The sequence below is a fragment of the Lepidochelys kempii genome, chromosome 25 (assembly GCF_965140285.1).
Source record: "Lepidochelys kempii isolate rLepKem1 chromosome 25, rLepKem1.hap1, whole genome shotgun sequence".
In the NCBI taxonomy this organism is placed as follows: domain Eukaryota; kingdom Metazoa; phylum Chordata; order Testudines; family Cheloniidae; genus Lepidochelys; species Lepidochelys kempii.
Window position 1 is genome coordinate 14,527,325 of NC_136404.1, and position 13,196 is coordinate 14,540,520.

At 61.0% G+C, this 13,196-nt stretch overlaps 1 protein-coding gene across 9 annotated transcripts in view; it reads right to left on the reverse strand.

Annotated features, from left to right (window-relative positions):
- Window positions 1-13,196, reverse strand: part of ABCA7 (ATP binding cassette subfamily A member 7) — a 54,945-nt gene that overhangs the window by 7,710 nt on the left and 34,039 nt on the right. For 6 of the 9 annotated variants that reach the window (XM_073323777.1, XM_073323772.1, XM_073323774.1 and 3 more), the window contains exons 23-43: window positions 12,787-13,013; window positions 12,387-12,459; window positions 11,358-11,560; window positions 9,472-9,520; window positions 8,313-8,420; window positions 7,799-7,816; window positions 7,246-7,400; window positions 6,684-6,808; window positions 6,466-6,564; window positions 5,832-6,027; window positions 5,373-5,467; window positions 4,950-4,982; window positions 4,434-4,539; window positions 4,077-4,151; window positions 3,590-3,759; window positions 3,322-3,499; window positions 2,528-2,643; window positions 1,850-1,994; window positions 1,474-1,597; window positions 1,099-1,228; window positions 85-205 (exon numbers count right to left, since the gene is read on the reverse strand). In XM_073323777.1, the coding sequence (XP_073179878.1) occupies window positions 85-205; window positions 1,099-1,228; window positions 1,474-1,597; window positions 1,850-1,994; window positions 2,528-2,643; window positions 3,322-3,499; window positions 3,590-3,759; window positions 4,077-4,151; window positions 4,434-4,539; window positions 4,950-4,982; window positions 5,373-5,467; window positions 5,832-6,027; window positions 6,466-6,564; window positions 6,684-6,808; window positions 7,246-7,400; window positions 7,799-7,816; window positions 8,313-8,420; window positions 9,472-9,520; window positions 11,358-11,560; window positions 12,387-12,459; window positions 12,787-13,013 (2,546 nt within the window). The remainder of the gene's footprint in view (window positions 1-84; window positions 206-1,098; window positions 1,229-1,473; window positions 1,598-1,849; window positions 1,995-2,527; window positions 2,644-3,321; window positions 3,500-3,589; window positions 3,760-4,076; window positions 4,152-4,433; window positions 4,540-4,949; window positions 4,983-5,372; window positions 5,468-5,831; window positions 6,028-6,465; window positions 6,565-6,683; window positions 6,809-7,245; window positions 7,401-7,798; window positions 7,817-8,312; window positions 8,421-9,471; window positions 9,521-11,357; window positions 11,561-12,386; window positions 12,460-12,786; window positions 13,014-13,196) is intronic. The other 3 variants (XM_073323775.1, XR_012156153.1, XM_073323771.1) reach the window with 3 other exon arrangements.

Consider the following 13,196-nt stretch of genomic DNA (forward strand, 5'->3'; position numbering starts at 1 on the left):
TGATGATGCCCCCCGCCCCTGAGTTGAGGAACAGGCTGCTCCAGGAGTGGCATCGCTGCCCATTTCCACCCGCCCCCTCCGCACCTTGGTCAGGTCATGCAGCACCAGGATGTCTCCCTGCCGTGCTCCACTTGTGATCTTCTCCCGCTCCCTGGCCACGTCCTCGTCCTCCCTGCCCAGAGGGGGAAGTTTAACGGCAAAGGGCCTGAAGGGAAGGAGGGGGAATGGCTCAAACCAGGATGCGAACGGAGGGTGACGTCCCATGAGGGCGAGCGGTGTAGAATGGCACGTTGGACTGCACGGTTGCCATGACGCTCAGACCTAGCACGGGCTCTAGGGAGCTTGGAGATCCCATGAACGGTGCTGGAATCCTGGGGGGTCCTTGACCTGGGGGCTGTGATCAGGTGTCGGGGGTCCCAGATTGCCAAATGGGAGGGGTCCCAACTAGACCTCAGCAGGATGAGACAGAGTGTTTCATTCTATGCATCCGATGAAGTGAGCTGTAGCTCACGAAATCTTATGCTCTAATAAATTTGTTAGTCTCTAAGGTGCCACAAGTCCTCCTGTTCTTTTTGCGGATACAGACTAACATGGCTGCTCCTCTGAAACCTGTCTTCATGGTAAGAGTTGCTGGTCTAATCCGGTCCCGGCTGTGGAGACAGGCCCGTGTGAGCAGGGTCAGATATTACAGTGACCATGTGAGCACATGGGTGAGAGCCAAGGGGACCTAGGCTTCTAAATCACTTAGGGTACATCCACACAGCAGCCAGGGGGCGGGGGTGTAAAATCATGCAGATTTGGCTCGGAGGCCTGGACGGACAGACGGATGCAGCAAGTGGAGGTGGCATCTCCGCCCTCCCTGGGTCATGTCACTGAGATGTTAACTCTGCCAGCCCAGCCCCCGACCCCAACGACTGGTGGGGAGCTGGGAGAAAGGGGTGTAGTGTCAAACAAAGGGGTAGATGAACAACGGGCTTTCCCCACCCTGTTATGGCAGGGACGGGGAGAGTGACTCGGGGAGGAGGCTGGCCGGAGCTGGAGTTCTACCCCAGCCGCACGCCCATCTGCTGCTCCCGCCGCCCCCCGCCGGCCCCTCACCGGAGCTTGACGAAGAACCTGTACTGCAGCAGGATGGTGAAGAGGAAGAAGACGATGCCCTGGAGAGCCATGGCAAACATGTTCTTCCCAGCCAGGTCCCAGCACAGCGGAGACACGAAACGCTTGTCTCCTGGGAGGGGAAATAGGGCTTGAAAAGAAGAAAGGGGTGGTGCATGGGGGAGGCATGGGACAGGACAGAGTCAGTGCACGGCAGAGGGTCAGATACCACGGTGATGGCCATGGCCTAAGAACCTAGGCAGAGACAGACAGATGCTCCTGAGGAGAGTGGCGCAGGGATCACAGGTGTTACCCGTTCATGCTGAGTCTGGGGTGGGGGAACGTGTAGCCCCCACGCTCTGGGCTCAGGCCACTCACCGAACCTCTCGAAAGCATCGGCCATGGCCTGGTTCTTCACCATGTCGATGAGGCCCCGGCCCAGGCAGAAGTGCGGGAAGACGAGGAAAACCTTCTTCAGGATGCGGTTGACATGGTTCAGCTTCTGCCCGGGGCGGGGGGGAAAAGCAGAAGACTCTGGCTCAGGGGACAGCCCCAGCTCTGTGACACCAGCACGGGGGGGGGCTCCCACCATCTCCTTGGGAGTCCCCTTCCCCGGGAGCTGAACTCACCTCATCGCAGGCACTGGGCTGAGGTTGGGGGCCTGAGCGGTTGCTAGTTAATCTTGGGTTGGAAAACCCCCACCATGCAGCCTGTCCCGAGAGGGCCAGGGAAGCCCCCAGGGTGCAGGGCTCACCTGGTCGATGAAGAGCTCCAGCACGAAGGTGGCCACGCTGCTGTTGATGCCGATGAAGAGGTTGACGCAGGTCAGCACCACGTAGGCCGTGCTGGGGATGCTGAAGAGGAAGGAGGCCGGGTACATCAGCGGCGTGATGGACCAGCTGGGGTGGAAGAGGAACAGAGCTGCAGCAAAGCCAAAAGACACCCGGCCCGGCACCAAGGAACCAAGCCCATGCCGCAAACCAGGGCTGGGAGACAAGGTACCAATGTCCCCCAAAACCGCGCCGCCTCCCCGCTCTGTTCAGAGCGGGCCAGGCTCCGGCCGGAGGCTCGGTCCTCCAGGGCAGGGCTGCTAGCTGTAATCCACCCCTGAGAGAGACCTACCAGGCAAACGCCCTGAGGTCCAGTGTAGGGAGTGGGTATTTCAGCCTCGCTCAGATGGCCGGTCCCAGGAATGCAGGCCCAGGCTGCAGGCCCCTGAGGCTTGGAATAAACACGGACGCTTGCCTGGACCGAACCTCCAGGCCGGGCCAGCTAGCTCCCTTCCCCTTCAGGGCGAGCCTTTGGTCCCACTCCCCAGGATAGGACAGAATCCCCCTTGACCCCAACAGACAAAGTGAGCTCCCCGGCTGCACAGGGCATTTGCTCCCCGTGTTGTCAGGGCCAGGCGGGGGCCGCGCCCACCCGGGCTCACCCATAGAGGAACAGCAGCAGCACCAGGGAGGGCAGGTTGGCTGAGGACACGTAGGACTTCTGCTGGAAGCAGAGGAAGATGAGGACGACCAGCCCTGCTGGGACCAGGTAGTTACACTGTGGGGAGAAGCAGAAGAGGCAGCGGGTGTGACCCAGTCGACCCTGGTTGGGTGGGGGGATTCTAATGAGGACAGGCCTGAAGCCACCCCCCAACTCCCTCCCCTCCAGACAGGGAGCGAGCCCCTCCTCCCCTGACTCTGACCATGCAGTAGCCACTGGCGTTGAGTTTGTTGCATACCCCACACGCCCTCACTGAGCCAGCGTGCCCACCCTGTCCTGGCTCAGGGCCTCTCATCGGCCCAGCGGTGAGCCCCACTCCTGGGCGCAGGCTTTCCTGCGCAGCCCACACCCACTCTGTGTGGCGCGCTGTCCTCGGCTCATGGAGACCGGGCCACCCCGGAGGTTGATGAGCCTGCTACAACTTCAGCAAACAGAACCCTCCCTTTTAGGTCCGGCAGCAGGGGCCTCAGGTGTTTCAATCCAGAGGGCCCAGGTTCAATCCCCTCTGCTGACAACCTACTCAGGCATGCAGCCATGTTGGGGCTGACACCTGCCTCCCTTCATGAGGGTCCTACCTGCAGGTGAGAACCTGCCTGTGAGCCCCACCAGATGCCAGCCTGACCCTGTGCTGGAGAGCTATATCCCCCACTCCCTGCCCCCAGATCCATGGGATCCCTCCTCTCCCATGTAAACCTGCCACTCCCCAGATCTCCAGCCCCCCGGCCTGCCCCGCACCATGTCCCAGGCGAAGTTGCCCAGCCAGTAAACGCTGGGCTTCATGCCACTGACGAACTGCAGGTGCTTGGCCTTGCTGACCCGCTCCTCGATGAGGAAGAGGACGAAGCTGGCGGGGATGAAGGACATGGCGAACATCACACAGATGGAGACCAGCACATCCACTGATGTGGCCATCCTACCATGGGGAGGGGAGAGCAAGATGAGCCAGCCACCCAGCGAGAGCCCCACCCAATCCCCACCCACCCCGAGGCTCCCCTGTACTCACAGCGCGGCCTCCGAGAGCTGCTCCTTGGTGAGGTTCAGGGGGTGGTTGATGGCCGTGATGCCGTAGCGCCAGGGCTCCGCGCCCGGGGGCAGGCTGGCCCGCAGCAGCCCGTTGTTCACCACGTTGACGAAGGACACCATGGCATGCCAGCCCTTGTTGTTGAACCAGACCTGTGGCCGCATGGCAGCGTAACGGCAACACTCAGCGCCGAGCTCGCCCCCCGCTCGAACCCTGTGACTCACCCGCTGCCACCGTAGAACAGCTGGGAATTGAACCCAGGAGTCCTGAGGCCCGGTTCCCCGCGGCTCTGGCTGCCAGACCGCACTCCCTCCCAGGGCCAGGAATAGAACCCAGGAGTCCTGACACCCAGTTCCCATCCCTGCTCTCTGGCCTTCTCAGGTTGGCATCGGAGGATTAGAATATGCTGCCCATGAGGGTGACAGGCCCCTGAGCTCCCCCCACAGTGGGGTTCCGTCCCCAAACTGACCTTAACATTATTGTGCGTGTCCAGCCCTTCGATGAAGCTGGTCAGGTTTCCTAGCAGCCTGTCTATGGGGCTCCCCTGGGGGCCGGAAAGGGAGATCAGGACTGGAACCAGATCGATGAGCCATTCACGAGCCTCCCTGCCCCGTGCCAGCCCCATCCTGTCCCGCCCCATGCCATCCATCCCAAGCCCCGGCCCTGCCCCAGACCTACCACCCCTGCCAAGAGTCCCATGTGGCGGATGCCGCCTTCCAACCAGGGTAGCTCTCCGACTCATTGCAAATCCCCGAGGAAGGAAACTGATTCTGTCCCCCTCCCCTGCCCTGCCCTACCCCACCCCATCCCATCCATCGGGTTATACCTTTGTGATGTTCAGCACAGCCCGGATCTCCCGCACAGCACCATCCACCTCCTCTGCCGAGGGCAGGGTCTGAGAGCTATGGGCACCCAGCGAGATGCCGCCGTACCTGGGAGGGTGGGCGCAGGGAGGGAGGATCAGGAACCCAGGCGTGCCCCCTCATGCTTCTCCCTGCCCTGGGAGATTCGGGCCAGCACCTTGGGGTTAGGGCCGGGAGACACCCCCAGGCTGTGACGATGGGAGATCAGGTGCATTGGCACATGACAGGCAGACTATCTGGTGACCAGATACTGCGGTGATGGGCACGCTATATGCATAGACATATAGACAGAGATGCTGGGGGTGCCATCCCCCTTCCACAGCAGTAGATCCCCGAGCTTCAATCAGAGCCACTAAACCCCAGCCCCCTCCCAGAGCTGGGAACAGAACCCAGGAGTCCTGGCTCCCAGTCCCATACCCTTAACAGTCTTACTAAAACAATTCATACCCCAGCTCCCCCGCCACCCCTGCCCCTCTCACCTCTGCTCGTTGACCCATTTCTTGGTTCTCAACCTGCAGGAACAAAAAGGAAATGCCCGGGGAGCCGTTAGCACAGCTCGGTGGGTCTGTCCCTGCATTACAGCCACCAAACGCCTGATGAACAGCCCTAGAGAGCGAGGTAGCAATTCGCCCACAGATCAGGGACAGCTGGAGGAGTCCCAGGGCAAACGATGCCCCCGCCCGGCCCGGAACGCAGGCCCCAGCCTTGGGGAGGGACAGTTCAGGCCCTGGTGGCCCAGTCAGCCCTTGGCTGCTGCACTGACAGGCCTCTGTGCCACCAGGTCAGTCCCAGCAGCCTCAGCTGGGATTTGGAGGGGGCAGGAAGGGAGAACTGTAGGTCGGAGGCAGAGACGGGAGCCCTCCCCAGACTGGACCAGTCCCCAGGATCCCCCAGGTGCTCACCCCTGGCGGATGATCTTGGGGTAGGTTTTCACCAGGTAATCGGAGATGTTCCTGCCTGTGAGGTTCTGGAGGATGTCGCCGGTGCCCCTTTGCACCTGGCGGGAGGACAGACGGCGACAGACAGACAGGAGACGGGACTGGTATCGTCATCGTCCCAGGCTGGGCTTAGTAGGGCCCCCAGGGCCACGCTGTGCCAAGGTCTAGTACCAACCCCGACGGAGTCCACTAGGAGCCACCCCCCTCCACCCACCCAGCCTCTACCGGCCGTGACTCTGGGGGAATAGAAGTGGGTGAGACCCGGGCGATGGCAGCTGCCAGTCTCCACGCTGGGCACTCCCTGGCCCAGTCTGATGCAGCTCCTGGCCGCTCTGGGCAGGCGGTTTTCTGCCCTCTGGGCTGAACCTCCCTCGCCGCCCTCCCACCCTGACAACCCCAGGGGAGGTGGGAGTGGGCGGCTACCTGTGGAGGAGGAAGCCCCCCCGCTGCTTCGGGGCAGTCGGGCAGCATCTTCCTGGCCCCCCGGGAGCTGCACTCACAGGCCGGGGAGGGGTTGGCTGGCGTCCAGTTCGTGTTCCGGAAAACCTCAGCCAGGGACCGGGGCACTTCGGGGGTCCAGAAGCCTCGTTCGTGGGACGCCGGTGGGCAAGGCGCTCTCCTGAACACCCCGGGTGGGGAGAAGGCCGCTGGTTAGCGCCCAGCCTATTGCTCTCCACAGAGCTGAGTGGGAGCGAGCTCCGAGCCGGCCCCAGCTCCAGGCTAGAGCGGGGGGCATGGATCCCTGCAGGCGGGGGGTACAGCCCTGGGCAGGCCCAGTGTGTTCACTCCTCGGACGCCACTCTAGAACCCAGGACAAACACGGCCCAGACAGCAGCAGCTGCATAGACGAAGTGTCTGGCCCAACAGAACCAGCCAGGCTGGCGCGAGGATGCCTCCTTATGGCAAGCACAGGGAACTGCAGCCACCTTGGGCTCTGCTCTGAGGCTCTTGGCAAGGAAGCAGATGCAACCCCACAGGGTCCCTTCCCAGCGGCAGTAATTGCCTCCCAAGCCCATACATGCTGCCTGAGGGAGGGGCACAGACTGGGGGTACTCACCCCTCCAGGGCATCTCTCATGCACTTGGTACCGAAGCCCGGCTCGGCCAGCAGGGCTCCAAGGAGCTGCACAGAATCAGGGTCCCCCGGGGAGTCATCACTGAAACAGATGGAGCGGAGGGGCCACTTCCATGAGAATCCTCCCAGCCGGCGTTGCCCCGGCACAGCCCAGGCGACAGCCCCTGCCCCCCACCTCACTCCAGCTGGGATGAGACGCACCTGAAAAAGGTGAACTGCTCCCCATACATCCAGGGCTCCAGGTGCAGCGGGGGGTACTTCCCAAAGGGTGGCACGATCAGGCTGAAAAGGAGGGCGATGCACACAAAGACAGCCGGCAGGACGATCTGTGGGCAGGGGCTGGAGTCAGAGCTGGGCAGGGGGGACTGTCTGGGCTGAGCCCCTTGAGCCAGGGCATAGCCCCAGGTCAGAGCTGGGCAGGGGAAGAGGGGAATCCTGCAGCCAGGGTGCTAGGACACCCTAGGTCAAGTCAAGGATCCTACAGCCAGAGAATCCGGACTCTCCGGGGTCTGGGTCAGAGCTCCAGGATGCAGGCCTGACCCACTGGTAGGGGGAGAACATTTGCACAGGAATATTGCCCCCCACGTTCCATTCACCCACCCCCACACACACACACCCCTCCCCCGATGCTCCACTGCCCTGCACCCTGTGCTTGCAGAGGGGCTCCCCTCCCACACCCCCCATCAGAGCCCCCCCCACACACACACACTTCCCCGACCCTTTCCCGGCAGTGCCCAGGCTAAGGAGGAGAAGCCCGCAGTACTTGTGCGAAGAAGCCCCTGGTGCTGCGCCGGGCGTAGAGGAGTCTCTTGGTGAAAAGAGCCCGGAGATGCTGGCGGGTCAGGGCCCAGCCCAGAACCTGCTGGGAGCCTCTGCCATCCAGGCTATGCAGGAAATCTGTCTCCTTTGGCTCCTCAGCTGCAAGAGGGAGAGCCAGAGACCCCCCCGTCAGCCCTGCCTGCGGCTCCAATGCCCAGGGCAGCCCCCCGCCCCACCAGCGTCCTGCTCCATGGGCAGCCTGGGGCTCCAGGCCACTTTGTGTCTCCGGGGACCCGTGTCTGGGGGGGGTGGAGGGCAGCTGGGTGAATTCTGGGCAGGGCGCTAGGAGTGGGGTCATGTGCGGGGAAAGGCGGAGGGCAATGCACGGGGAAATGGGGGTGCCGGGCTCTCTACATGCATTTCCATAGGGGAACCTATCCCTCGTCTGGCTCAGAAAAGATGCCTCAGGACCCAGGGCCGAATCCTGTCCAGGCTTCCGCCCCTCCCATGGGGAGGACAGCTCTGGACCCCCTCCCTCCCGCCGCCCAGCCTCCTACCTTTCCTGGATCCTTTGACTCGATGCAAAGAAAGAGAAAGAGGACAGGTCTCACGTAGCTGTGTGGGGAGCTTCCCCGGGGCACCAGAGCCGGGGCAGGGGAACTGACTAGCGTGGCGCTGGATTCCCCATGCTGCGAACCATGGCCTGGGGGCTTGCAATGCCTGCCCAGCCACTCCCAGGCCCCCACGCCAGCCGGCTGCACCGGCTCCTGGGACGGGGCCTTTCGCTCTCGTCCGGCTAGACCCACAACAATTTCACACTCCCTCCCCCCAAAATTCCATCCGTTACCCAGAAGCCCCTGGCTCCCGTTAGCACTGCAAGGCGGGTGCTTCAGAAGCACCCAGAAGGCACCACAAGGGCAGAGAACCAGCCGTTTCCCACCATTCAGGTCCCTGCGGGGCTGTCCCGACGCAGGCGAGAGAGACACCAATGGGCAGATGGGAGGCTGGTCAGTTACGGAGCTCAGTGCTCCCCCCCCCAGCAGGAGCCGGAGCCTGGCTGTGCCCCCTTACCCGGCTCGGTATCTGCTGCCTCCACGTCCCCGTTCTCGCTCACCGTCCGCAGCGTGTAGGAGGAGGCGGGGGCTGCCGTTCTCACCCGCTGGGGGGCTCCCCCAGAGCCTGCCAGACACAGGGCCAGAGCATCACACCATGGGCGGGCCAGAAAAAGTATGTGGAACCCAGGGCCGCGCAGAGGTTTTGTGTGTGTGTGCGGGGGGGGGGGGGGGCGCCCTGGGGCAAAATCTGAAACTGAGCTCCTCGCCCCCATCCTTCCAAAAACTTACCACTGAGGGAAGTCCCGGGGGTGGGGGGTTGGAGAGTGAGCCCCCCCACTCACCCCATAGCCATGGCTCCCGTCCCATGGGGCAGGGTCCAGCTCCCCACTCCGGGTGTTCCCACCTGGCATGCAGGCTGGCAGCACCAGTCAGGTTTGCCCTACAGCCTGCCTGTCGTAGGGAGTTGGCCAGGGGACAAATTTCAGGTTTGGGGGCCCTCACAAATGGGGGGCCCGGGTCAAACTGCTCCTTTTGTTCCCCCTTCCGGGCAGCCCTGGTGACACCTCGTTACAGCCACCCAGAGGAGCAGCCTGCAGGGACTACAGGATCCGCCATGCAATGCAGCCTGGCCCCTCGGCCGTGTTGGGATTTATAGTCCCTGCAAGCCAGGCCGGAGCAGCCTGGAGTCCCAGGAGGCCTGTTTCGTATGGCCCTGCCAAGCACCCTGAGGCTGTGCTGTGCCAGCTGCCCGACTGAGTGCACAGTGACCCTGCAACTTCCTGGGCTACCCAGCTGCACCCCGTGCCTTCCCTGAGCACCCCAGGGAGAGATGGGGTGAGAACAGTTTGGGGAAAATAACTGGGTCCATCTCCCAAGGCTGAGCCCCACTGCAGTTTGAATGAAGATCCTTCTCCCAGGAGCCACGGGCTGCAGAGAACAGAGCTGAGTTTTCAGTACAGGAGCTTCGTCTAGAACTCTCATCCTTCAGCCCTAAAAATGGCATGATTCTACCTCCTGAGCTAAAGGAAAACTCCCTTAGCTAGCAGCAGTAGCAGGTCTCTTATCCCCTCTGCAGTCCAGGCACTAGAAAAACGATCATTCCTTCCACTCGCACGGCCGTTAACTTGGGCCCCCAGGTGCTCAAAGCTTTTCCAAGAGGCTGCCAATGTCTTTACCTGTGGTGTCAACGTCCACTCCTGTGTCCTCAGCCACCTTCAGAAAGATCTACAGAGGGTAAACAGGAACGGAAAGGTGTTTTACCGGGAGAAAAAAGGACAGTGGGCCCTCAGCAAACCAACTCCACAGGGCAGGGAGCGTCCCAGAGCCCACTGACGGTCCCACAGTCTCTGCTGCCAGCAACGAGGCCACGGCAGCATTCCCCCCCCCACCATGTCCTCGCTGGAAAAATCCATCCAGATCCAACTGATTTCCTAGCTGGTTTTTCCTGCAGCCCTCTGACACATTTCGCTCCATATTTTTTATGAAAATATGGACACGATACGACTATGACATAACTGAGATGTACTTTATGCAAGACGGGTCTTGTAAGATATCATTGGAAAGGTTACAGTTTACTGAATGTGATCATCCAATCTGTATGGCTGTATCGTTTCTGTTCCTGAAGTTGCCGTCACTGCTAACACTTCTGGTACAACAACGGAAAAGCCGGACAGGGCTGACGACCCATCAGCGAGGACAATGGACTGTGAAAAGTCTTGGCCTTCCTGCAGAACATACTGACGCATGACTCGTGGACACTGGGACTCTACAGAGACAGGTGGTCTTGTCACCCGGTACTAAACATTATCTGGGACTTCTTGTAACTTTCCACTGGAAGGGAAGGGGGGGGTCAAGTTTGGGAACAAAAGGATTCCTGCCTTAAGGAAATCCTATTTAAGGGTGGGGAGGAAGGCAAGCGGGACAACTCCTCTCCATCGCCTGTCTGCCCAAGAAGAAAGACTGCTAAAGCCACCTGAAGGGACGACAAGGGGGGAGTCCAGACTGAGATGGGGTCCAGGCTGAAAAGGAATATAACTGGAACGTTGAACCACAGAAACTTTGCAACCTGCCTAAAACATTTAGGGTGAGAATTTACGTTTTGTAACCTGTTTCTTAAGGATATTGAGCTTAGCTTGCATATTTTGCTTTATTTAGTCAGTAATCTGCTTTGTTCTGTTTGTTATCTCTTATATCCACTTAAAATTCACCTTTTGTAGTTAATAAACTTATTGCTTGTTGATAACATAACCCAGTTTATGTAATTTCTAACTGGCAGGGGGGCAAGAAGTTGTGCATATCTCCCTCCACATTGAGGGAGGGGGCGAATTTCATAAAACCTTTGGGTTTGTACCCCTTAAAGGGAGTGGGCACTGGGATGTTGGAGTGAGCCCCTAAAGTGGAATCTTTCCAGAGTGGATCTGGAGGGAGGGGAGGGAGAGCTCAGTGGTTTGAGCATTGGCCTGCTAAACCCAGGGTTATGAGTTCAATCCCTGAGGGGGCCATTTAGGGATCTGGGGAAAAAATTGGAGATTGGTCCTGCGTTGAGCAGGGAGTTGGCCTAGATGACCTCCTGAGGTCCCTTCCAACCCTGATATTCTAGGATTCTGTCTCTCTGTGCAGCTGGGGGTGGCCCTGCCTGTATGCTTGATTGGAAAATGCTTGTGAGCCTAGCCCAGCAAGGCCAGGTAAAGGGGACCCAGGCTGGCAGAATAGGCTGACTCAGCGGCACCCCAAACCCGTCACACCCTCGCACTCTACGCCCTTGTCCACACTCTCTGCCCTCAACCAGGTGAGCTGTGGAGGGCAGATTGTCTTTCTCAGAAGCATCAGGTATAGGCCACTGCAGGAGACAAGGTGTCAGATGCGATGGACTAATGGTACAGCAGGAGGAGAGAGACTGATCTTGATGGGCCTCCTGTCTGATCTGGTGAGACGAGGGGTGGGATAACAGTCTGGATCCACGTATGGTCTGCCCCCATATGACATGGGAGTAGAATGCTGGGGTGTGGATAAGTGCACAGTTGGTGGCAGGGGATGGGATGCTGGGAGGGAGCTGAAGTACCTCTTCCAAGGTGGTGTCCGAGATCCCGTAGCTGGAGATCCCCAGCTCGCCCAGGCGCCCGTCCAGCTCCCGGAAGAGCTCCCCAAAGGCCCCATCCTTGGCGCCGCCATACGGCAAGACGTACAGCACCTCGTGGCCAATATCCTCCACCAGCCGGGAGCCAGGGACCAGCTTCTGGATCAGGGCTGACAGCTGCGGCACGTCTGCAGAAACACAAAAGGGGCAGAGATTGCTGTGGGGAGCCAAGGCCTGGAACAGGGCACAAGACCCACAGCATCTGCACTGTGACGGGGTGGCCTGTGGGACTGACCCAACATGGATACCCCAAGGGAACTGTCAGTGCTAAGCTGGCCTTGTGTCCCCGTAATATCCCAGCCCCTTTGCAAGTGCTGATCCAGCCTGGCAAGGATTAAGTGGGTTCTGCTGATGCTGTGAGGCGGGTGGCTCAGCTTCCACAGGGAGATAAGGGAAGCGGGCGGGGCTCTCTGGTGATGGAGGATCTAGGGAGCGGGCTGAGCCGGGCAGATGGAGGATCCCAGCCTAGGGAGAAGGCTTGAGCTGCACTTTATCTTATTGTTCACAAAGCCCAGCCCGTAGAAGCTTGGACTCCCCCTGCCCTGTGCACGATTAGGCCCAGGAACAGGGTGGGGAAGTCAAGGATTGAAGGATGCAGGAGAGATGTAGTGTGAGGTGACCTTCAAAAGCTGGCCCTTGGGTTGTTGTGGGGAGGGCCGGCCCTGGAAGGACAGGTCACTGGAGAAGGATTTCCCAGGAAGAGGAAATGTCTCCTTGGAGGCTGGAGGAGGAGCCGGGGAGGCACCGAGGCCTTGAACACGCCCCAAGTGCAGGCAGAGACCCTGCCCAGGGAACTCAGCCACTATGGGGTCAGCCCCAGGCTGGGAACCAGGGAGAAGCTGAGACTCGCCGTGTCCCAGTGCGTATGTGGTGGGGGGGGAGGGGGACTGAATCTTAACTCTTTCCCAACCGGCTCCCAGTGCCAGCCCCTTCCCTCCCCCCGGAGCCGCTCACCCACGGTGCTGGACTCGCTGCACTGCTCGCTGCCCAGGCCGGTGTCACAGGTGCGCTCTGAACTGCTGTCATCCTGCGGGGAAGGGGAGGGTAAGAGACCCGGCCCTGGGCTGGCCCCAACTCTGAGGCTTGGGCCCCCCTCTAATGACCGATGCCACGTCAGGAGATCAGGGTGTGCCCATCCCCCTACCTCCAAACTTCAGGGAACCCTGGAGCTGGATCGCCTAGGACGCCAGTGACCCCCCAACCACCACCACTCTGCACTCATGCCCCCACCCACCGAGCTTCAGGGGCTCCCCCTGCCTTTCACCCCATGGGGTGCTCTACGGCTGTGCCCACCCACCCATTCGGGCAGGAGCCTGGCGGCACCAGGCAGGGGAGCCCACTCCCCCGGCATTACCTTTCTGCTGGCGATGGTGATGCTGCTGAAACTGCCCCCCAGGGCCGCCCGCTCCCGGGCGCCAGCCTCCCGCTTCACCAGGGTCAGGTAATAGCCGGTGCCCAGCTTGGCCTTGAGGAAGAGTGGGGAGCCGCAGCAGCAAAGCCGGCCCTGGGAGATGATGGCCACCCGGTCGCCCAGCAGGTCCGCCTCGTCCATGTAGTGGGTGGAGAGGATGACCGTGCGGCCTGGGGGGGGCAGAGCAGGGAAGGGGGTGGGAGAAGCCAGGGTGCAGCAGGGCCTTGATAGCCCCTCATTCCCAAGGGCTCCTCCTGCAGGGCAGAGCTGGAACGGCACCTGGAGCAGGGCCACGGCACAGACTGGCCCCCGCTGGAGCCGCCTGTACCCCAGTATGGGGGCGGGGGGGAGGG